General features: G+C 36.2%; 1 protein-coding gene across 2 annotated transcripts in view; it reads right to left on the reverse strand.

Annotated features, from left to right (window-relative positions):
* The window catches only part of LOC128870963 (diacylglycerol kinase eta-like), a 147951-nt gene that overhangs the window by 12574 nt on the left and 109710 nt on the right, over positions 1 to 25667 (reverse strand). For both annotated transcript variants that reach the window (XM_054113293.1, XM_054113294.1), the window contains exons 6-9: positions 18529 to 18966; positions 17292 to 18113; positions 5764 to 5995; positions 5314 to 5686 (exon numbers count right to left, since the gene is read on the reverse strand). In XM_054113293.1, coding sequence (XP_053969268.1) covers positions 5314 to 5686; positions 5764 to 5995; positions 17292 to 18113; positions 18529 to 18966 — 1865 coding nt within the window. The remainder of the gene's footprint in view (positions 1 to 5313; positions 5687 to 5763; positions 5996 to 17291; positions 18114 to 18528; positions 18967 to 25667) is intronic.

Raw genomic sequence — 25667 nt, forward strand, 5'->3', positions numbered from 1 at the left:
ATTAAAGAGTATGTACATATTTTTATATGAACATTGAAAGCGTATTGTAACAGCTATTTTGCGTGTGTAATGTTTTCAACTGCAACTGAAAGTACTTGACCTGCATATGGCATATGAATCACTCCAAGTCAAGTGGTGCAAAATATTTCACTTCAAAAAGCTCCATTCAAAAGTATACAACGCTTAATAAACCTCAAAATTATAAAATATGTCTTAAAACTGTTTCAGTTTACTCCCTATTACACTCGAGTCTACACATAAACCAACTTTTAGAAAAATTGGATATCATGTTTGAAATATTTTAGTCACTTGACATGGAGTCGCTCATATAATAAAATTTCAAAAAATTGTAGCAAGTTTTTTATTTGCTTGAATATTTTTTTTTGCCGAAAAAAAGGAAATAACAAATGTCCACTAAGCATTGAGACTAACTTCAGATATATAACAGGTGGCGCAAAAGTAACCTTGCGATGTTTTTTGGCTGTAATTTAAAAAAAAAACAAAAAACTTTGATTCTTCTTGCGGATTGTTTTTATTTGGTCTTTTAATTTTTGTTACATCAAGCCGAGAATATGATGTCATGTAAATGGCCGCCGCCACAGTTGAATGCCATTTGAGCCCTTTTTATGGCATTTTCCATCACTTTGGCCAAAACTTCCGGCAATAGGTCCTCACATTCTTGACGGATATTGTCTTTAAGAGCTGCAAGAGTCTGAGGCTTGTTGACATAAACCCGCGACTTCAAAAAGCCCCACAAAAAGAAGTCTGGATCCATCAAATCAGGCGATCTTGTTGGCCAGTGCAAATCGCCAAAACGAGAGATTAGGCGCCCGGGAAATGCATCCTTCAGCATATCGGTTGTGGCACGTGCAGTGTGTGCCCTTGCACCGTCATGTTGGAACCACATGTTTTCCAATCCCAATTCATCAAGTTGCGGCAAAAATAACTCGTTGATCATTGCTCTGTAGCGCTCACCATTCACAGTAACCGTTTGGCCCGTGACGTCTTCGAAGAAAAAAGGTCCGATGACTCCTCCAGCGAAAACATCACACCATACAATGACTTTGAGCGGGTGTAATGGCTCTTTGTGGGTTACACGCGGATTTTCAGTGCCCCAGAAGCGTAAATTTTGCTTATTTTTGTACCCGCTAAGATGAAAAATGGCCTCATCACTCATGATTATTTTTGATGAAAAATCATCTTCCTCTTGGTGCTGATTAAGGATGGTTTGAGCGTATGTTAGACGCGATTGGCGGTCAGCAGCTAACAGCTGATGCACCGTCTGGACTTTGTACGGAAACATCTTCAAATCTTGTACCAAAATTCGCTGTAAAGACCGTCGACTGATATCCATTTGCGTGGCACGTCGTTTGGTCGATGTCGACGGCGCTTCCATGACATCCTCGGCTACAGCAGCAATATTCTCTGCAGAACGGCTACTCAGGGGTCTGCCACGCCTGGCAGCATCTCGTGTTGTGCCAGTCTCTTCGAGGCGAGCGGCTAAACGTCGCAGTGTTTCGCCAGTAGGCATTGGACGGCGAGGAAATCTGCGACGAAATTCACGTTGTGCCAAAGTCACCGACCGATTATTGGTCAAATAAATAGTCAGCAATATTCTGCGTTCTGGAGCAGTGTAGCGTAGCATTGTTTAATAACGTCTATTTCGCATGTGTTTACTACACAAATGTCAAAACAGAACTGATATTAGGGGCCAATCGCAAAATTTATAGCATTTTCTGATAGAGGGTTACTTTAGCGCCACCTGCTATTTGAGTGCATAAAGAAACACACAGATGTAGCTCCATGCACTTGTCATACCCAAGTGTGCTTAACTGTCAAATTCATATTACGCGAAATTTTCCAAATGCCGTACAAGCTGGATTTACGTAAATATGTCGCCAATCTTTTTGGACGACTCAGTACAAGTGAAATTCTGAAGGTGTTAGAAGATAAACCAATCTCCCGTGCGACTATTTTTCGTGTTTTGAAAGATGGCCGGAATGAAAAAGAACCGGAAAATAAGGTTATACCGGGTCGCCCACCAAAAGTAAGTGCCGAACGAAAAGACTGTTGAAGTGCCAGAAACAAGGTTAATCAACACACAAATTAGCACGAAAATTTGGCATTTAAAAGTTTGACATTTAAAAGTTCATAAGATTTTGAAGAAAAACAATGTAATTTATCGTAAGCGTAAGCGAGCACCAAAATATACAGCGATACAACTTAAAAAAAATACCAATTTCTGCCGCGGATGATGAATCGTACTTCACATTTTCTCTTCATGAACATGGCACACCAGAACAATGCCACAGGGTTGTAAATGTAATTAGGGATGCACTAGAAAGGAAGCAATACTGTTCTGCAGCTTTTTTAGATGTTCAACAGGCATTCGACAGAGTATGGCATGTGGGACTTCTATACAAAATTAAAAAACTCCTGCCACCACATTTCTATTTGATCCTTAAATCCTATCTGAGTGAAAGGCACTTTTATGTTAGACACCGAGATGCGTCTTCAGAAATATATAATATTAGCGCTGGTGTGCCCCAGGGTAGTGTGTTGGGCCCGGTTCTATTCACAATATTTACTTCCGACATGCCAATAACAGAAGAAGTGGAAGTGGCTACTTACGCTGATGATACAGCCTTCATAGCTTCTAGCGATTCACCTGCAACAGCATCCTCTTTGCTGCAAAATCAATTAAATATATTAGAAATTTGGCTTGATAAATGGAGGATCAAAATTAACTCCGACAAGTCTACCCATGTTACCTTTACGTTAAGAAAAGATAACTGCCCTAGAATATTTTTAAATAATGCTGTAATACCAATGAATACCAAGGTGACATATTTAGGAATGCATTTAGATCGACGCCTTACTTGGAAATCCCATATTAAGGCCAAACAAGAGCAGCTTAAAAATAAAACCAAGCGAATGCACTGGCTGCTTGGTCGTAAATCTCAGCTTAGTTTTGAAAACAAAATAAGACTATATAAAGCTATTTTAAAGCCTGTATGGACCTACGGTATACAGCTTTGGGGAACTGCTAGCAAATCGAATATAGAAATCCTGCAACGCTACCAATCAAAAACTTTGCGTGCACTTGTTAACGCCCCTTGGTTTGTCACAAATGAAGCAATACACAAGGACTTAGATATCCCATTTGTAAAGAGTGAAATTCCAAACTTTTCTAACAGATATCTTGCACGGCTGTCAAACCATGTAAATACGAATGCTATATGCTTATTAGACTCAAGTAATGAAACAATACGACTGAAGCGTAATCATATCTTAGACTTGCCATTTCTCTAATTTTGCTGAATTAAATTATTTATTCAACACTAAATAAAAAACAAAATACATAAGTTCCTATATGAAGATAAGCAACTCATTAGTACAATTGAAATTTAATACATTTAAGATCAAATATTAGAACAATCTTATAATCTTATAAGTAGTATTGCATTTGTGCAAATACTACCGCTGCTATTAGATTATAAGACCTAATTTGCTGAATATCATTATATTAAGATAGATTGCAAATAAAATACTTACAAAAAAAAAAAAAAAAAAATGAATTGAGTGGCAACGACGGTTTTTACACTGACAATATCGTAACAACACCAAACGAGTTTCAGTATGCCAGCAAATTAAAATTTGAGCTGAAGGTGCTCGTGTGGGTGGCCATTTCTTCGATGGAGGCTTCAGAACCATTGATTCGCAAAAACAAAGCCAATGCTGACATTTATATCGGTCAATGCTTGCCAAAATTGAAGAAATTCGTCGATTAATATCACAATAGCGACGTAATCATGTTTTGACCAGACTTTGTAAGCTGCCATAATGCAAAAAAAACAGACGACGTGCCACGCAAATGGGTATCAGTCGACGGTCTTTACAGCGAATTTTGGTACAAAATTTGAAGATGTCTAACATACGCTCAAGCCATCCTTAATCACCACCAGGAGGAAGATGATTTTTCATCAAAAATAATCATGAGTGATGAGGCCTATTTCTATCTTTGCGGGTACAAAAATAAGCAAAATTTACGCTTCTGGGGCACTGAAAATCCGCGTGTAACCCACGAAGAGCCATTACACCCGCTCAAACTCACTGTATTTTGTGCTACCTTTTTTCTTCGAAGACGTCGCGGGCCAAACGGTTACTGTGAATGGTGAGCGCTACAGAGCAATGATCAACGAGTTCTTTTTGCCGCAACTTGATGAATTGGGATTGGAAAACATGTGGTTCCAACATGACGATGCAACGGCACACACTGCACGTGCCACAACCGATATGCTGAAGGATGCATTTCCCGTGCGCCTAATCTCCCGTTTTCGCGATTTGCACTGGCCAGCAAGATCGCCTGATTTGACCGCTCCAGACTTCTTTTTGTGGGGCTTTTTGAAATCGCGGGTTTATGTCAACAAGCCTCAGACTCTTGCAGCTCTTAAAGACAATATCCGTCAAGAATGTGAGGACCTATCGCCGGAAGTTTTGGTCAAAGTGATGGAAAATGCCTTAAAAAGGGCTCAAATGGCAATCAACTGTGGCGGCGGCCTTTTATTTGACATCATATTCTCGACTTGATGTAAAAAAAATTAAAAGACCCAATAAAAATAATCCACAAGAAGAATCAAAGTTTTTCATTTTTTTTTTAAATTACAGCCAAAAAACATCGCTAGGTTACTTTTGTGCGACCTTGTAGATGCACCTGTGCATTTGGCTGATCTTGGTATTCTGCTAAGTAGTTTGATATTGTAATCTCTTCTAAGAGATTTACACCAACCAAACAATCGATCCGTATGATAAAAGTGGGCCTATAACCGCCTTATACTGCCATAAAGTAAATTTAGATTGGCGAACTTATCTTCTTCCAAGCATACGATTGCTGGCATACAGAGCAATTTCTGCTTTTCTTTCCCGTTCTTCAGTGTTCAATTTCCAGCCAAGTTTGAGGTCCGAAATTACTTCTAAATAAATACTTTGCGCTGGATGAATTTGGGAGAGTTTGTGCATTAATCAGTGATGGGGTAATGGGGAGTACTTTGAAGGCAATAAAATCGCTTTTGAGGACTAAACTTGTATTGCGATTTTTCTAAATATTTTCCGAGAACTTTTTGATTAACTTAGTATTTCGCTCAGATATGTATTTAAACCGCTTTGTTAATAACCACTCAGCCAAATATTTCAAAACTTAATTAGTTCATATAAAAATTTGGGCCGAGTATGCATTGATCTAGAATTTTTACACTGAAACGGTATCTTTTCATTCCCTGGCAATGATTCTGAAAATATCGCTACAACACTCACCTTGGTATGTTCAAGATGACTATACCCTGTAGTGAGGGCAATGGAATACGCTGACCATCACACTCCAATTGCACACGCTGCTCCAAGTTCTTACAGGTCTTCTGTAGCAGTTGTTTGGAACCCAAAACGCCATACCACATATAATTTTTGGCACGCGAACGACACTTCTCTGGATGCTCTTCACGTTTATTATGAAAATCGAGTGAGATTTTCGCATCAATACCAATGCCGAAGTAGTTGTTCATTACACATTTCTCATGATACCCTGCCAGCAAGGTTTCATCGGGGTCCATAAGTGGACTTACGGCAGCACAAAGTGTATCTGCATTGGCTAATAGGCACTTGGAGATAAAACCAGTGCCGTTCGCTAGAGCTAAAGAAACAGAATAAAAAAAAATTGAAATTAAGTGACATTTTTTGTACTATATATTATATATTAAATGTACTCACTTGGCCAATTTGGCAGTCGTACAAGTGGATTTATAATCGGCATTTTCTTAGCACCTTCTTCGCCAGCCATGCGCTCCTTATCTTTGTTACCCTTCTCGTCGCGTTCTTTGTCACCACCTAAGCCACCAATACTGCCAGCACCGAAATGATCAAAACCGAATAATGCAGAGCCCATAAAGAGGCTAGACTTGGAGCCTTTTAATGTTTGTAGATTTGGTAGCGCTTCATTGGGCTGGAAAGATACGATTTTGTTTGTTATCGCAATAGCAGTACTTAAACTAAAATCCGCTAAGTAGTGTGGAAAGTATCAGATAGTATTGCACTAACTACTATAGTAAGTAAAGGAGGAAAGTGTTTTAGAGTACAGTGAGTGTAACATGTTCATTATAACATAAGGGAGAGTATGAGTGGAGAAGTGGAAAGTGGAGAAATGGTGTTTAGTTTGTTACTGCTGTTTTCTTTTTTTTTTACAGAAATCTTAGATCAACTGTAGTTACTATAAAGCATAATTAAATACTTTGGCGTTACATATACAAAGTAAAGAAGCAGCAGAAGGCAAGAAAGTGAGTCAAAGAGCACAAATGATGTATGATGAGCGTAGACGAGACAAGAACAGCAAGAAGAAGCACAGCCGAAAACAATTGGAAAGTCAAATATACAGAGTATTTAGGGTGAGAATTTAGGTTACGGAAAAGAATATACAAAGCACCTAAAAATTTAAATGTTCTTCAAACAAAAGTACAATATGTATGTACAATGAATGATATGGAAAATGAGATAGTAAGAAAGATGAGAGTTGACTTTGTGTTGGACCATTAATTACATACACAGACGGCAAAGAATTACGGGTACTCGCAGATATTCTACGAGATTTCGGGTGGCGAAATCAATTTGTAGTTCGTATTTTTATATTTATTTTATATTACAATAGAAAACATTCGAATCACAGTAACTGTAATAGGGGAAGGCAGAGGCTATATTTTTACATTACTATGCGCCAGCCATGCACCTGCTGGATATGTGTAGAGTTTCACGAAACAATTTGACGCTCACGTTTTTAATGAATTTAAATTTATTTGAAAATTAGGAAAACTCTTTTTTAATAAATATTTCTGTATATATAGGCTCAAAGGCGTTGGCTAAATGAAGAATACAAGATGTGCAAAATATACGTCCGGATACTCCTTTCAACTATAGAGTTCTTCTTAAGGTTTGTGCTTTGCAAATAAAAGCAGCTGCTGCCCTGAATAAACTGGATAAGAGTAGCGAAATATTCTAAAGCACCATCGACTTTTTATGAGGATACATTTTCTTCATACAAGGTGGCATCAGCTGGTACACTCGACACACTTAAGTTAAGTGAATATCACATCAACTAAATGATCCACGGCACCATTGTAGACAAGTAGCAAAGGTTGTATGCGCCTATTATACTCCTATGTACAATGTAAAAGGCCCTCCAAAATAAGCGTAAAATTTGTTTCATAAATTTTTTAAAAATTACGATTTTTTTAAGTTACACTTTTTAAATGAAAATACGGCTCTTAACGATGTGAAAATTTTCATTTAAATTTCCACCATGAGTACGTCTACAGGTAAAATCCTTCAAATAGTCAATTCATGAATGCCTATTCTTAACACAACGTCCAGTCTTTGGTCTGCAAGTCCTTTTTCTATCCTCCACAGAACCAGTTTCTTGAAATTTTTCACCAACTTTTGAAATGTTGACCTCTTCATACGATTCTTTCCATCATAAAAATTACAAATTTTGCGATATGTTGTTCTTAAAGTTCGACCATTTTTATAATAAGTTGTAATAATTTTAAAGTTTTGTTCCGTCGTGTCAACTTGTACATCTGCCTACTAGACAAATGTCAAAGATGGCATAAAGAAAGTCACCGTCTAAGAATTGTTCACTACTGACCATTTACATGCTCCATTACGTACATATACGAGTCGGACAGCTTGCAGTACAAAGTAAGCCAAATTAGTCGATTCCACAACTTGAATAGAATTTTTTTTTTTAATTCAAAAAATAAAATTCTAACAAGGGTAAACCAATTGAAGAAGTCAATTCTTTGAATTGTTTCAAGCTTCCAAATTTATCCCACTCTCTGGGCTATTTTTTTATTCAAAAATGGCGTATTCTCTAAGCGAAATTTATTTCTAGTATTTAAACCTCAGCCGCTATTTTTTGATGTCTTAATGCTAATTGGATCTCAGAAGCTGATTTAGAAAAGTTCGCTGGTAGTATTGTGCACCATGGTTAAGGGAATTTTCACAATTTCATGCGTTGACCGATCATTTAATTTTTCATACTTAAGGACCAATACATGGAGAACCAGTTAACAATGCATGAAGAATGAAAAAAAGTCATCTGCGACATAAAAACCTACCATTTGTAGAACACATCTAAATACAAATTGATCAAACTAAACTCGTCTTAAGAACTTTCAAATATTCCAATGATAAATATACGATCTACAGAATTTGTAGCATACAATAAAATATAGATGGAGGTTTTGAAGTTTATTACGAAATATACGAAAATCTTCCATACTCTTCAAGCCAGGAAGAACAAATGTGACGGTTATTTAAACCGCTCTCATTCAAGTGTTGAGGTGTTGAAAAGTTACCAGTCGCCTAACCCACAAGTTATCACAAGAACCAGGTGGAGAAGGGAGAGCAGTAACTAAGGTAGGCCATATGCAGCCACCAGAGATTTCTTGTCAGGAAGGGCTATACCTATATCTATATCTATATCTATATCTATATCTATATCTATATCTATATCTATATCTATATCTATATCTATATCTATATCTATATCTATATCTATATCTATATCTATATCTATATCTATATCTATATCTATATCTATATCTATATCTATATCTATATCTATATCTATATCTATATCTATATCTATATCTATATCTATATCTATATCTATATCTATATCTATATCTATATCTATATCTATATCTATATCTATATCTATATCTATATCTATATCTATATCTATATCTATATCTATATCTATATCTATATCTATATCTATATCTATATCTATATCTATATCTATATCTATATCTATATCTATATCTATATCTATATCTATATCTATATCTATATCTATATCTATATCTATATCTATATCTATATCTATATCTATATCTGTATCTATATCTATATCTATATCTATATCTATATCTATATCTATATCTATATCTATATCTATATCTATATCTATATCTATATCTATATCTATATCTATATCTATATCTATATCTATATCTATATCTATATCTATATCTATATCTATATCTATATCTATATCTATATCTATATCTATATCTATATCTATATCTATATCTATATCTATATCTATATCTATATCTATATCTATATCTATATCTATATCTATATCTATATCTATATCTATATCTATATCTAATAGGACTATGAATAAGTTCGTGCGGTTTTTTTTCGAAATTTGAAACTTTATTGACGTAAAATGGTTACAAATTTAATATTCAAAATATTGTCCATCGCTTACTACTACTTTTTCCCATCTTTCTGGCAATTCACGGATTCCCTTTGTGAAAAATTCGGTCGGTTTTGCCGCAATCCACGAATCGATCCATTTTTTGACTTCATCGTAATTACGGAAGTGCTGGTCAGCCAGGCCATGTTGCATCGATCGGAAGAGATAGTAATCGGATGGCGCAAGGTCTGGACTATACGGCGGGTGGGGTAGGACATCCCATTTGAGCGTTTCTAAGTATGTTTTGACCACTTGTGCAACATGTGGCCGAGCATTGTCATGTTGCAAAATAACTTTGTCGTGTCTATCGGCGTATTGCGGCCGTTTTTCTCGCAGTGCTCGGCTCAAACGCATCAATTGTCGTCGGTAGACATCCCCCGTAATCGTTTCATTCGGTTTCAGTAGCTCATAATACACAACACCCAGCTGGTCCCACCAGATACACAGCATAACCTTCAGGCCATGAATATTCTGCGCCGACGTCGATGTTGAAGCATGGCCAGGGTATCCATACGTTGCCCGACGTATTGGATTGTCGTAATGGACCCACTTTTCATCGCCAGTCACAATTCGATGCAAAAAACCCTTTCTTTTGTGCCGTTGAAGCAGTTGTTCGCATGCCATAAAACGGCGTTCAACGTCTCTTGGCTTCAATTCATACGGCACCCAATGGCCTACCTTTCGGATCATTCCCATGGCTTTTAAACGTTTGGAAATGGTTGATTGATCAACTCCCAAAGTTTTTGCAACCTCTTCTTGCGTTTGAGCCGGATCTTGATCGAGCAATTCCTCCAATTCGGTATCCATGAACTTTGGCGGCGCACCCTCGCGTTCTTCGTCTTCCAAGCCAAAATCACCACTTTTAAAGCGTGCAAACCACTTCTGGCACGTTCGCTCAGATAGAGCATGCTCACCATAAACTTCCACCAAGATACGATGACTTTCGGCTGCTTTTTTCTTCATATTAAAATAATGAAGAAGAATTCCCCGCAAAAACACATTATTTGGCACGAAATTCGACATTTTCAAGTGTGGTAAAAATATTGTTGTTTACGCTTCAAATAAAAAACTTATACTGACGTTTGTGCCTTACGACAGTAGCTCTCCAATGAATGTTTGGAAATGTGGATCGATGGAATAATAATCAAGTTACGCCATCTGTTGTAAAACCGCACGAACTTATTCATAGTCCATTATATCTATATCTATATCTATATCTATATCTATATCTATATCTATATTGGGTGCCAACAAAGCCCCAGTCATAGCCCATACCGAAAAAATCCTCATCGAAATCTAGTGAAGCCCTGACCTATATTTATTAAGGCTTGGAACAGAATTAGGTGGTGATCAGCTGATCCACTTCAGTCGGAAAACTCGGTCGGTCTAACACAACTGCGATGGGGACGGAAACCACTTTTGCGACGAACCGATTTTAAGCCGACATTTTGTGGTTACAATAAAATTAAATGCTTCGGTTTTGCAATATTTGTGAAGCAACTCGTTGAAGGTCATTGTTTAAAAAAAAACAGCTTATTTCTAAATTATTGGTGGTTTGCGGGTTTCCTGTGCAAATCGAATAAATATTATTTGGTTGTTATTTGCCTGCTGTTGCTTGTAAACAAATAAATTGTCATCGAGTAATCAGAAAAGCACCCTGAGTCTTCAACCTGTCAGAGAAATTAGAAATGAATCTAACTATTTTGCCGCCTTAAAAATAACCGACGACAAGAAATCTGTTCCGGCCGCAATTCTGTGCAATTTAATGCTATTAAATGTGTTCTAATTTTGACAGCGGATACCCGTAAACCCGTACCCCTTGTCCACTGCAATTCTGTTCAAGCGGAAAATGCAACTTAATCGTCACTGCGAACACCTAACTTACTTACTTATTTCCCCTCAACACATTCTTCCTAACCTAGCTCGTAATTTTGGGGATAGCCCATTCTCGCTGCATCAAGCGTCAATTATACTCAGTCTTAGTCGCACTTTCCTACGAACAGCTGAGAAAAATGGGTCTGCAGAGAATATCATTTTAATAAGCTTGGGTGAAGATACAAATCCTACTAATTGGAAAAATAAAGGAATAAATTATTGGGCACAGAGAAACGGATAAAACAGAGTGACCTAAAGATAACTCTAAATCCACCTAGTCCCAAATAAAGCTCTGCGCTGCGTTGAATTCATGCCTTGAATGAACTCTCCCGACAATCATATCGTATATTTCCTGCTTTGAAACCATATCTGCACATACTGTCAAACGCCGCCTTATCAAAATCACCCTATGTTTCTGCAAAGAAAGTCTAAGGCAATACATCTTTTAATAGAATTTTTGTTAGTTCTGCTTGATAAACTTTTCGTAACCATCCAACAATATCTCTAAGAAAAATATTGACATACGGACAGAGAGGGTGCGAATGCGCAGCACAACATCATTGACATCATACTAATATCATATTTAGTTCTGATCCGGTTTCTAGGGTCTAAAAACAACGTGCCTTTTTTTTTTTGCTGAAAAATATTGTAGAGAAGGTACTCAGCTGCCGTACTATAGTAGGCATACTTATGATGGAAAACAATGACAAATGTTAGGGTGACGTCCATTAAAATATTTCAGAAAAATCTTAATATTAACACGAGCCGAACCGATTAGGAAATACCTTCAAAAATCGAGTTTTTTATAAATTAAATTAGTTCTAAGAAATATATTTCACATCAGATGATGAAAGAGTTTAAGCTTAAAACTCTGCATACAAACGTTTAAAATTTGTATTAATGGAATGAAAATTATGAAATAGAAGCACCTTTATTTCTGTTTAACTCCTTAATATTATTAAAACTCTTAATATTTTCGCAAAATATTTTGGCGAAGTTCGTAAAATAAAATAAATTTTATAATTTCGTTGGAAAAATAGTAAATTTTTTTTGTGGAGAGTGATGCCTTCTGATAAATATTTTACAGTTATGCATAAAGGGAGTTTGATGATCACTTTAATAACACACATGTGAGGAGGTACCTATACGAGGTGTAGCTATTAAATAACCAGACTGACTCTACGAAATATTTCTTTTGATTTTGTACAAATTTATATGTATATTACCAACTTTAAAACGGAATCCTTTTACACTTCTTTATGAGGATCTTCCGTTGTTGGAAGCAGTTTAGAGACCTTTTTCTGTCAGCTCTTTGTTGTTTTTCCTTCCACAGCACAGCATCACTGGACGCAAATGAAGACTTCACTTTAGAAAACAGATAAAAGTCACACGGCTTAAGATCCGGTGAAGAGAAATAAAACAGACGGGGTAAGACAGGGATGCTGTACTTGGCTGGAAACCTCTAGACAAATAATGTGCAATTTTCCGGCGAAAAAGAAAATTAGAAAAAATCAAAAACAACACCAAAAATCTAAAGTGAGCCGAGATTGTCAGCACTATTTTGCGCTTGACAAAATTACTAAATAGTAACAATTGATCAAGATTTTTTCAAGCTGAAAGATTTCTGTTATTCTATGCAAATATTGATAAATCTGAAATCTTTAATGTTTATCGCCTTTCCCCACACTATGGTAAAGTTGTTTTGTTTTGTATTACATGAAATCTTCTGCATACGAAAGAGAAGGCTGGCATTTAGTGCAAGTACTTTTCTTTTATATCAGAGTTTGTCTAGTTATTTAGTAGCCAAGCTTTATATGCAAACACTTACTATTTCAAGTTCAGAAATCTTTTTGGATCGGCTTATAGTTTCGGAAAATTGGTACAGAAGGCTAACATTAGGGGAATCGTTAAGAGGGGTTAAAACCACTTTTTCAATGAGGGGCATGAAATTTATTGACTCGCAGGGATTAACTAGCAAGGAAGACGACACGGAATGCTTACCAATGGTATTAGTGGTCTTATGAGAGCCAATGTGGCCAAACGTATATCCGGCTCCGCGACCACAAAGAAACGCAAACCCAGTAATCCATAAGTGCGCTTGGAAAGGTAATTCTTCGAATTCTTTTTCTATAACCACAACCATAGCGAAGTCAGATGCATATGTATTTAATTAATATGTATGTATGAGTGCATGTATGCATCTATGTATGTATGAATGTATGTATGCAAGAAGTGAAGAAGAGTGTGTGTACGGGTACTGTGTTACTCTGAGCGATTCCTTGTCAAGTGATCCAAGGATTTTTGGTCATTATACAAAATTTTTGCTTATTTGTAAGCTTCGGTTCATTTTAGCATTTAAAATTTTTTGTCTTAATTTTTTTTTGGGATGAAATATACTTCGAAAAAATTTTTTGTAAAACAATTTTAGTTGATTTTTTTTTGGAAAAACGCCCCTTAATAATTATAATAATAATATTTTCTTTGTTTCTCGTAACTTGTGAAAAAACCCACTCCAGACATTTTTCATAAATCGTTGAGACTATGCGCAGTAATCTTTGAAAGTTTCATATTTGTAGGATTCGATTCTTTTTAAAGCTTAGAATTTTTTTTTTAATTTTTCAGGATAAGATGTACATTTAAAATCTTTTTGTTTTGGCTTGTTTGTAGACTTAGGACTTTTTTAACTTTAATAATTTTTTTTTAATATTTTGGGATAATTCGAACAGTTCTTTTTTAGGAAAAAAACTTTAGTTGGAGAAATTTGTTATGTTTTACTTAAAATTTAGACACTTTTAGACATTGGAACTTATGAAAAACAATCTCCTCCAGATTTTCTTCTATTTTTTTTTCATAGATTTTCATTTTGTTCCATAAATGTTGTTTTTTTATACAAGTGTCCAAATCGAGGGGGTGGTTTTGAAACTTTTAAAAAACAACTACTTTTCTTTCAATATATTTTTATCAAACAAATATTTTCTTTTCCACACATTTAATCAAAAAATATTTTTTTTGTTTTTTGAAAAATATTTTTTTTTATATAAATGTTTTTTTTTCATATTTTAGTTGGAAAACTGTTTTTTTTGTTCCAAATTTTAGACAATAATACGTTTTTTGGAATTTTTGAAAAACTTCCCCTCCAGATTTAAAAACTTTTATTTGGAAAAAAATTTTAGTTAGAAAATTTAGTTATGTTTTATTCAAAATTTAGACCATTTTGGACAATATCCTCTTTTTGCTAAAAATTTTAGACAATAATATGTTTGCTTGGAACGTTTGAAAAAGATTCTCCTCCAGATTTAAAAACATTTTTTTGGAAAAAAATTTTAGTTAGAAAATTTTGCTATGTTTTACTCAAAATTTAGAAAATTTTAGACAAAAATAATGTTCATGCTCATAGATGTTCATGTTTTTTCATAAATGCTCAAAATATGTTTAAGGGGGTGGTTTTGAAAAAACAAAATAAAAAAAACTATTTTTCTTCCAAATATAACGGGTGATCAATTAAGAGGAGTTTTTTTCAATTGCGTTTTTTTTACAGATCGCGCGCGAGTTGTGGCAAACTGTCATCGTGGATTTGTTGAACAGCGTTTGGCATTTCATCATGGAAAGACTCACACCGCAACAACGTCTACAAATTGTTCAACTGTATTATGAAAATCAGCGTTCTGTGACAAATGTTTTTCGTGCGCTTAGACCGCTTTATGGTCAACATAATCGGCCTGCCTTAAACACTATTCGACATACCATCAACAAATTTGAATCCGAATATTCATTGGTGGATAATTCTCGACCGAATAGACCACGTCCAGCAAGAAGCATTGAGAATATAGCGGCAGTAGCAGAGAGTGTACGTGAAAACCGCGATGAATCGATTCGGCACCGTTCTCAGCAACTTGGACTGTCGTATGGAAAAACTTGGTCAATTTTACGGAAGGATATTCATTTAAAAGCATACAAAATACAGCTCGTACAAGAACTAAAGCCAAATGACCTTCCTGCACGTCACCGTTTTGCTGATTGGGCTCTTGAAAAGATTGAAGAAGATCCGCTGTTTTCGAGCAAAATTTTGTTCAGCGATGAGGCGCATTTCTGGCTCAATGGTTACGTCAATAAGCAAAATTGCCGTATTTGGGATGAAGAGCAACCAGAACAGGTTCAAGAGCTACCTTTACACCCAGAGAAAACAACGGTCTGGTGTGGTTTATGGGCTGGTGGAATCATCGGTCCATATTTTTTCAAAAATGATGATGGCCGCAACGTAACTGTGAATGGTGCTCGCTACCGTACCATGATATCGGACTTTTTGCTACCTGAAGTTGAATCTAATGATCACTACGACATTTGGTTTTAACAAGACGGAGCCACTTGCCATACAGCTCGTGAAACAATGACTTTATTGAGAAGTCATTTCGGAGAGCAGCTGATTTCACGTTTAGGACCTGTGAGTTGGCCACCAAGATCTTGTGATATCACACCTTTGGACTTTTTTCTTTGGGGATTCGTGAAGTCCAAGGTCTATGCTGATAAACCAGCTACGATTGAAGCTCTGGAAGCCAACATTACGCGTGTTATTCACGACATACCAGTCGAAATGCTCGAACGAGTGATTGAAAATTGGACCTTCAGAATGGACCACCTTAATCGTAGTTGCGGCCAACATTTGAATGAAGTCATATTCAAAAAGTAAATGTCAAAGAATGTCCTTTCAAATGATAAATAAAGGTTTTGAACATAATTTACATTTTTGTTTTTTTTTAACTATTGAAAAAAGCACCTCATGATTGATCACCCGTTATAATTTTAAAAAAATTTCCAAACCTTTTTAACAAAAAAATAATTTTTTTCTAAAGAATCTAACACAAAAAATATTTTTTTTAAAAAGGGTTTGTTATCCATAAATTCTAGAAAAGAGAAAATTCTAAAAATGTTAAAAAGAACCGAAGATATTTCACATTAAAAAACTCTACAGATTTTCTTCAAAATTTTTTTATAACTGTTCATGTTTTTTCATAAATGCTGAAAACAAATTGAGAAGTAGTTTTGAAAAAAAAAAAAAAAAAAAATAATTATGTTTCTTCCAAACATTTTTGTTGAAAAAAATATTTTTTCTTCAAAACATTTTTATCAAAAACATTTTTTTTTTCTAAAGAATCTAAGACAAAAAATGAGTTTTTTATAAAGTGTTTGTTATCCTAAAAAAGGAAAAATTCTTAAAATGTTAAAAAGAACCGAAGATATTTCACTTTAAAAAACATTACACCCAAATTTTCAACATTGATTTAATCTCACATTTACTAACATTTTTCCAAAATGGTTTTCTAAAATGTGTTTTGTTCACTTCTTATTATATTCAAGCCTAAAAATAACCAATATTCAGCAAAATGTATGACAATGTCGAAAATATTGTACTTGAATCACTTGCCATAGAATCGCTCCTATGTAAGATTACAGTGTGTGATTTTAACTTCCTTGTGTGTATTTCTGGTGGCTGTGTGGATCAGTTTAATCTTCTTGGTATTGTGAGTGCACGAGTGTACTACTAAAACGTACTGATAAGTAGATGTGTGTATGTGTTGGTATTAATAAACTAATATAAACTGTGTGGTGTAGCGTACATTGGTGTTGTTTCGTATGGCGGCAGTGTATGTTTGTATTAAGCAATTTATTGATAGAAAAGTACAGCTGATAATTTGCATATATGTAGTTAGTATTGAACGAGTATAAGAAATTTTGAAATACGTACCAATTGGTTTTGCTAAATTTGTATTTTTTCGTTGGTTGTTTTTTTTTGGCAATTTGCCAATTGACAATTTTCAAGAAATATAAATTAGGAAAAATCATTGGTAAAAATGTGTGTAAACCTAAGCGAACCCTAACATAGCAAATTTAAATTTATTTAATATATCTTTTTATCTTTCTCTTCATAACAAATGTTTGTATGTATATAAAACTCGCTATCTACCGCACTGACCTTCGGCACATATCTTTTCCTTCTTTTGTCCTGTTCTCACTCTCCCTCAATACATTATTAACATAGCTTCGTATAAGCATAACTGCATATGTATGTATAGCTCAGCTCATTATGATACTTTTGAGGGGTACTTACCTTGAAGAGACTGCCACAGCTGATGCGTCGACTGGCGGCCGGTGAGGAGCTTAAGAATTTTGTATGTTCTGGATCTAAGCTTAATAAATTTGGATTGTAGCCCGAATGTCGTCGATCCTTTTCTGCATGTTCGCGCACCGTTAGGCTGGTTGTTGCATGACTCGAATGTCGCCTCAACTCCATCGGCAGCATGCGGGCTGATAAAAGACTGGCCGCCGATGCTGCATTCACTGGCTTGATTGCATCTCCACGTAATGGTGTTGGCGGGCGCACAACTACACTTATCTGCGGATAGTTTGGATTTACATCATCAAAGGATTCTTTCTTACACGACTCATCAAAAGTAATGCGCTTTACATCTTGTCCGTGTCCAGATTTTTTCGGTGATGAGCTCAATGCTGAGCCAAGTGTTGTTGTCGTTGTTGTCATTGTTGTTATTGTTGGTTGGGTGTTCAAAGTGTTGGTCATTGTGGGTGTTGCCTGCAGTTGTTGATGGTGGGAATATGGCGATGACATAGTTTGTAGGTAACCACTAGAATCTACTATCGTTGTTGTTGTCGTTTCACTTTCCGCTAGTGCAAAGGTCTCAATATCGCATATCTCAATCTTTATAGCCATTTCTGTGGTAAGTTCATCTTCGAACTGTTGGCCCCTCGAGTATGCAGTGGTGGTGGTGGTGGTGGTGGTTGTTGTTGTTGATGTTGTGGTTGTCGTCGTTAATGTCGCGGTCGTTGTTGTGGAGGCATCAATGGATAGTTGTTGTTGTTGTGATACAAGTATAGAGGATTTGGGTTTGCGGAGGGAGGTGCGCTTTTTGGGACGCTTTTGTGGGGGCAAGAATGTCGTCCGCGGGCAGCCCAAGGAATCAATTGATTTGTGCGCATATTTATTTTTGAATTTTCAATTAATTAATCCGAAATAGATCGATGCCGTACGAGTTTTGGGTATGATTTGGTAGGCGAAATGTAGGAAAAGGCGGCGATTAAAGAAAATTAAAACCAAACAAAAAAAAAAAAACAACAACAAAAAGAGGCAACAAAGTTGTGGTTTAGCATTTATACACATACACCGTCAACACCATCAACAACGTACAAGTGCAAATGCACCTAACTTTCTAAAAGCATTGCATAATAACATAACACGCACATACATAGTAAGTAACTATATTACATATGCATATTTACTATACATACATACATACAATACAGACTGGCGCTAAATTTGATGCACAACTCACCTTGAAGCTCTGGCGCGCTATATCATTGCCCTCCACAAACTGCGCCAGGCTGCAGTATCTTGGTGGCTCACGCATCTTTTGATCATCACAACGATTGTCTATTTCGAAAACGATATTTTCAAAACCGAACTGTTGTGGATTCTCATCGCTATCCATACGCGCCAATTGTGCATAGCGGGGTGGCGATGAGTTTCGCCGGTTGCTTCGTTGTCCGCCCATACTGAGCGATTTCTTGCGTATCGACTTGGCTGGTGCTGGATTGGTGTCCGAACAAAGTGTTGTCGTGTCATCGGTAATGGTGTTGTCCTGCAGTGCGCACGTTATATCATGGCCTAGCACCGAACTGATATCATCCATGAGTGATTCGCCAGGCACGGCCTCTGTTTCGTCGCTCGTCTCTGGCGAGTCGATATGTGTGAAGGAGCTGGCATCAAGATTCTGTATATGAAGGGGAAATGGTATCATTGTAACAATCTAAAGATTCATTCAACTGATGCTAAGTTTATGTTTAACTACTCAAACTCAAAGCGGGTTGATATGAGAACATCTGGGATCGTAGCCATTTTCAGAACATATCAAATTCGATTTATATCCTTTTGATCAAAAATAAAACTAATTTTTTGAGTGTTATTTTTTTGAATTTCTGTTTTTACTACCTTCTAAAGCATACAACTTTTTAAATGCTCTGTCAAAATTTCAATGAAGTCAGAGAAAAACTTACGGAGATATTTGACTTTAACTGAAAAAGTCTAGTTAGGGAGATTTGAAAAAATTTTTTTTTTCTGTTTTATATTCTTCATAAAATTATAATAATTAAGTATAATTATAACTTTTTTTTGAGTCTTTATATTTTTGAGTCTTTATATTTTTGATCTAAAATGAAGCCCATTTTTTCAGCGTTCGGCCAGTATGATGCCAATTAGGCTTAAGAATGCTCCATCAGTTACATTACGTTTATTTCGAAGTATTTTATTAACAAAGATCTACTGATAATGTATATGGACGATAGTACTAATAGTTACTGTTGAATTAGACGAACATTTGTTGTTATAGAAACTTGTTCTTCAGAAAATCGCTAAGAAGGAGCTTCAGCTTAAACTGTCTAAGTGTAAATTTGATCTTAAAAATATTGAATATTTGGGGTATGAAGTGGATCATAATGGAATCGCACCTAGTGACCAACATAAGGAGGCTATTAGAAGATATCCTATTTCAAAAATATTAAAGTAATTGCACTATTTTATTGGACTGTGTGCTTATTTCAGAAAATTCATTTCTCAGTTCTCAAAAAAAAGTGAAATTTGATAAAATCACCAGTTTTGACTGCATACCGAACTGCGTTGTGATTCAAGTGCTTAGGGTTTCGGTGCGGTAATACTTCAACATCAAGCTGACAGAAAGTTTCATCCAGTTTTCTCTTTTTAAAACCCAACAACGACAGCCGAAAGCAAATATCATAGTTTTGAATTGGAAACATCGCTCATTATTTATGCTTTGCCCCGATTTAGGGTAAACTTGGAAAGGATTCTGTTTAAGATTGTTATAGATTAAAACTCGCTAACATTAACATTCAATCCTCGTATTTCAAGGTGTGTCTTGGAAATTCAAAATTATGAAAATCATGTATCATCATGTGATCTTGAATTTCTATTGCAGGGGACTCAGAATCGCGACTCAGATATACTGAAAGTGCATCACGGTAGGCAGGAAGCATTGACAGGTTGCACAAAAATGTCGACAAAAACTGCAAGCTGGGTTGTATTTGTTGATGATTATAGGTGCAAAATCCGTTGGAATTGAAATCCTACCTGCTCCTTTTCAAAAGTTATTCATATTTTTATATTTCAGGTTGGGACAATTTGGAATAAATATCAAAAGTTATTTTCTAAATAGATATGTAAAAGTGTTGTATACTCAATACATGGTATATAATACGTATATCAATATTATGTAGCTATATTATATATAATAGTTACGATAAATGCCGCTAGGTGGCAGAGGGTAGTCGAGTGCTTCCCGCAATAAAAAAGTACAGTTTAAACTATTAATATTAGTGTTTTCTGGCAAATGTATTTTCTAGTTTTAGAAATTCTTATATGAGAAGATTAATTAATAATGAATAGTCAGCTGAATAGTCGGGTGAATAGTCAGCATCCGCTTTATAAATGCGATCATGAAGAAAATCGTACAAAAGTATGCGCTCTTTGTGGGAAAAAAATTATTTTCCAAAATAAACCTTCCCATCATTTCTTGCTATCTGAAAAACATATTGAAGTTATAAAAAAGCACATTAATGGTAAATTTAATATTTTTCATAGTAAATTCCCAAAAAGTTTATGTAGCTCTTGCCGACTAACTATAAATGAATATGGAAATGATATTTTCAAAAGACCTTGTCCAACTATGCCCAATTACGAGGATCTTAAATTACCAAAAGAAACAAGAACGATGGGTTGTAATTGTTACATCTGTCTAACAGCACGAGTTACGAGTCATAAAAAACAAGTCTCTACAAATATTGACGTAAACAAGTGTTTTGATGATACTTCGCAACAAAAAGATATACTTTCTAAAAATGAGGCAAAAGCAACTAAACCGAGAACTTCTACTGAGTTATGTAACGGCTTGGGTAATGACAAACAAAAGTCTAAAGAATGTCGCAGTACAGTAAATCACCCTTTATTCATTGAATACGGCACTACTGAAGATGATAACTTGTACGTACTTCAGATGTGCATTCCTCCTGAACTACACCTATTACAAGGGTTTGCCAACCATCTTTTCTGGGACGGTATAGTTAAAATTGAGGAAATTGGAAAATATAGAGCGTTATTGTGGCCGAATAAATTAGGTATATCTCATAAGAGCTATCAAGGAGATATGTTTTAAGGCAATCAATGTCGAAAATTACTTAAAGAGGCCGATAAATTGCAGGATGCTGAAATTTACGAGCTTGCAGGACCATTTCGTTTACAGCCTTATATTGCTGTGAATAAAATTGTTGAAAAGTGCTTTGCTGCCAAAAAAGTTGATCTTACTGACTTTAACAAAAATTTAAAAGAACTCCGTGAAGCCTTAAAAAGTACTGAAATTTCTCAAACACTAAAAATTCATATTATCCTGGAGCATTTGGAGGAAGCAATCATACTCTCGAATAATGATGGCTTAGGTTTATGGTCCGAGCAGGCTGGAGAGTCAGTTCATAGCGAGTTCAATAAATATTGGAATAGATTTAAAATAAATTTGCTAGATGAACCATCTTTTATAAGTCGCTTAAAGAAAGCTGTCGTTACATTTTCATCACAGCATGTTTAAAATTACAAACTTAAGTTTACAAATTCTAAATAATATATACAGAAATAGTAACACATCTTAATATCTGAAAATAAAAATATAAAAAAATCTAAAAAAACAAAAAAACTGAAAAAACATAAAAAAAATAGAAAAAAAGGCGAAAAACGCCACAAAAAATAGCAGCTCTCGTAGCTGCTATCGGGTCGCAAAAACCAGCTATCTCCATAGCGCTGTGAAGGCAAATTTGTCAAATTTTGATTGAAATAATAAACTTTTTTGTTCGTTTTATTATAACAAAAAACACTCAAAAAACTAAAAGAGAAAGTGAACTCACAAACAAATTTAACACTACAGCTGTTTCACGTTGCTGAAAAGCAGCTGACATTCGAATACAGTGTTGTAAAACGTAAATTTACTTTACACACTACATTAAACTTATAAAGGCATGTACGCAGCTCAGTCGCCAATCAAACAAAAGTTTGCGCAAACAAGCGATCAAACATGCAGACAAAAAAATCTTGGAGCTCTCAGTGTGAGTCACCAACAACCAAAGATAAATCGACCTCTCCGAAAGGCATCACAAATAACTTGAAAAACATGAATAAAGGTGCTACGCCTGCAAAGCGCGGGAGATCTAGTCCAGGTAAATATACACCTAATAAAACAAAACAATCAAAGCTTGATAACTACTGGCTAGCAACGCCATCTGCAAGCAACTCAAATCGATTCGCAGTACTCGACCAAGAGGAAATCAATCGTACCCCCCCACCTCCAACGCGCAAGGAACCTAGGCCCCCACCGATATTTGTATCTGGAGTGAGCAACATCCAGCCACTTCAAGACCTACTCTTAAATGTTGCCGTAGATGGCTTCGTATTAAAAGTTACTGGAGGAAGCGAGGTTAAAATCCAACCGCAGTCAGCAAAGCAATACACTGCAATAACTGCGGCCCTAGCGGAAAAGAAAACTGAGTTCCATACATATAAATTAAAACAAGAACGTAACTTTAATATAGTCCTTAAAGGTATGCATTCATCGACACCCACAGACGACATTCGTGAAGCAATAGAAAACCTCGGCCACCAAGTGGTAAATATTTGCAATATGCGTCAATGGAAAACAAAAAAACCGCTTCCAATGTTCTACATTAGCCTCAAAGTAGGCAACAAAAATAAAGAGTTATATGCATGCGATAATCTGCTTTATACAAAAATTAAATTTGAAGCACCAAGAAAACGGCGCGAAATTCCACAATGCACAAGATGTCAACGCTACGGGCATACAAAGCACTTTTGCAATCGTAGTCCAAGATGCGTTAAATGCGTTGGTAATCACTTAACCATTGACTGTCCAAAAAGGGGTATTTCAAAGGAAGTTAAATGCGTGCTATGTGATGGTAACCATCCCGCTAATTACAAGGGTTGCACTATTTACAAAGACCTGCAACGAAGAACGTACCCAACGCTGCGAAAAAAAGACCTGCCAAATGTTGTGCCTAACTCCGAAATCTCGCAACCCGCAATAACAAAAAACACGCTGTCCTACGCGGAAGCTCTGAAAATCAATAATGGAGCACAAGAAAAACCACAACCAACTACTGAAAAAGGTACTGTTCAGAAAGAAACTAATAATGAAATAGAAGAACTGAAAAGAATGGTCAGAACTCTAGTCGAACAGATGGGTACTGTACTCAATCTGCTTACAGCCATGCTTCCGAATGTTCCAAAATGAATAGGCCGCTGCTGCTTGCAATTTGGAATGCCAATGGGCTCATCCAACACCGCTATGAAGTGGAAGTATTTCTAGCAGATAAAAATATTGACATAATGTTAATATCTGAAACACACTTGACAGACAAATGTTACGTAAAAATTCCAAAATATGATTTATACCACACAAATCATCCTGCTGGTACAGCAAGAGGAGGCACAACCATCTTAATCAAAAATAATATCGCGCATATGGTTCATGGAAACACTAAAAATTACAATCTACAGTCGACTGCTATAACAGTCACAGATGGAAAGAGCTCTCTTGTGATTGCTTCTGTGTACTGCACTCCAAATCAATCAGTAAAAAGCGTTGAATACCAAAGGTATTTCAAATCGTTGGGACCTAGATTTATAGCAGGTGGCGACTACAATGCGAAACATCCGCAATGGGGCTCACGCTTAATAACTCCAAGAGGGCGCGAACTCCTCAAAGCAATGCAGGTCAATAAATTATTCCACGTCTCAACAGGACAACCCACTTACTGGCCTAGTGACCCAAATAAAACACCAGATCTTATAGATTTTTGCATATGCAAAGGTGTATCTAAAAATCAGGTCTCCATAGACACATGTCTAGATCTCTCATCAGACCACTCACCTTTGCTGTTAACAATAAACTCTTGTTTTCAAAAAAAGGAAATGACACCAAAGCTACACAATAAAATGACAAACTGGGAATACTTTAAAGAACTAGTCGAGGATACACTGTGCCTAAATATTCCACTAAAATCCAACTCTGATCTGGACACGGCCGTTGAGATTTTCAACAACTGCATTCAAAGAGCTGCTTGGACCGCTACGCCGGAAATTAAGCACACTCACGCTGAAGCGCACATTAACGATCACGTCAAAATTTTAATATCAGAAAAACGCAAGCTTCGGCGCATATGACAAAGCACCAGAAACAGGAACGACAAAAAAAAGCTAAATAAGCTCACAAAACAATTAAAAAACACTATAAGAGACGCAAAAAACTCAGAACTGCATGAATACTTATCCAACTTGTCACCTACGGAAGCTACTGACTACTCACTCTGGAAGGCAACGAAAAAGATCTCACAACCAACGCCTCACAACGCAGCGATAAAAACGTGTAGTGGAGATTGGGCAAAAACTGATAAACAAAAAGCAATAGAGTTTGCCAAACACCTATCAAATGTTTTCCAACCATTTCCGAGTCAAAGTGTGGAGGTAGACTCAGAAGTTAACGAATTTCTCTCAGCTCCGTTTCAAATGGATTTTCCGACTGTGCGATTTACCTGGAAAGAAGTTAGATACGCAGCAACCAAAACTCTCAAAACCAAAAAGGCGCCAGGTTACGATCTAATAACTAGTAAGGTTTTAAAAGAACTGCCCAAATGTGGATACAAATTCCTCACCATTATATTTAACGCGATGATAAAACAAGAGTATTTCCCAACTCAATGGAAAGTTGCTGAAATCATCCTTATACAAAAGCCAGGGAAGACCCCGAGCGTGGTATCCAATTACAGGCCAATAAGTCTATTGCCTGTTGCCTCCAAGCTCTTCGAAAAGCTGCTTTTAAAAAGGATAAATCCAATAATTGCGCAAAGAAATCTCATTCCAGCCCACCAATTTGGTTTTCGTAAGTATCACTCCACCATAGAGCAAGTTAATTGTGTGTATGATTTCGCTAGACAAGCACTTGAGAGGCGGCAATTCTGTACAGCGGCATTTTTAGATATAACGCAAGCCTTCGATAAAGTCTGGCATGAAGGCCTGCTATACAAGCGTAAGCAGGGCTTACCGCACAACTGTTATATGCTCATAAAATCGTATTTGCAAAATAGACATTTTCTTGTCAAAGTAAACAACGAAACCACTAACCTTCACGCAATCAGAGCAGGTGTACCACAAGGAAGTGTTCTAGGCCCCGTCTTGTACACTTTGTTCACGGCAGATCTTCCACTATCAAAGAACACATATACAGCCACGTATGCAGATGATACAGTCGTCATGGCCAGGAGTACCCTTCCCTCAATTGCTTCTGATTACCTACAAGAAAACCTTAACAGTGTTAGCGGCTGGATGAAAAAATGGCGCATAAAAGCT

This window comes from Anastrepha ludens, chromosome 2 (genome assembly GCF_028408465.1).
Source record: "Anastrepha ludens isolate Willacy chromosome 2, idAnaLude1.1, whole genome shotgun sequence".
NCBI classification, from domain to species: domain Eukaryota; kingdom Metazoa; phylum Arthropoda; class Insecta; order Diptera; family Tephritidae; genus Anastrepha; species Anastrepha ludens.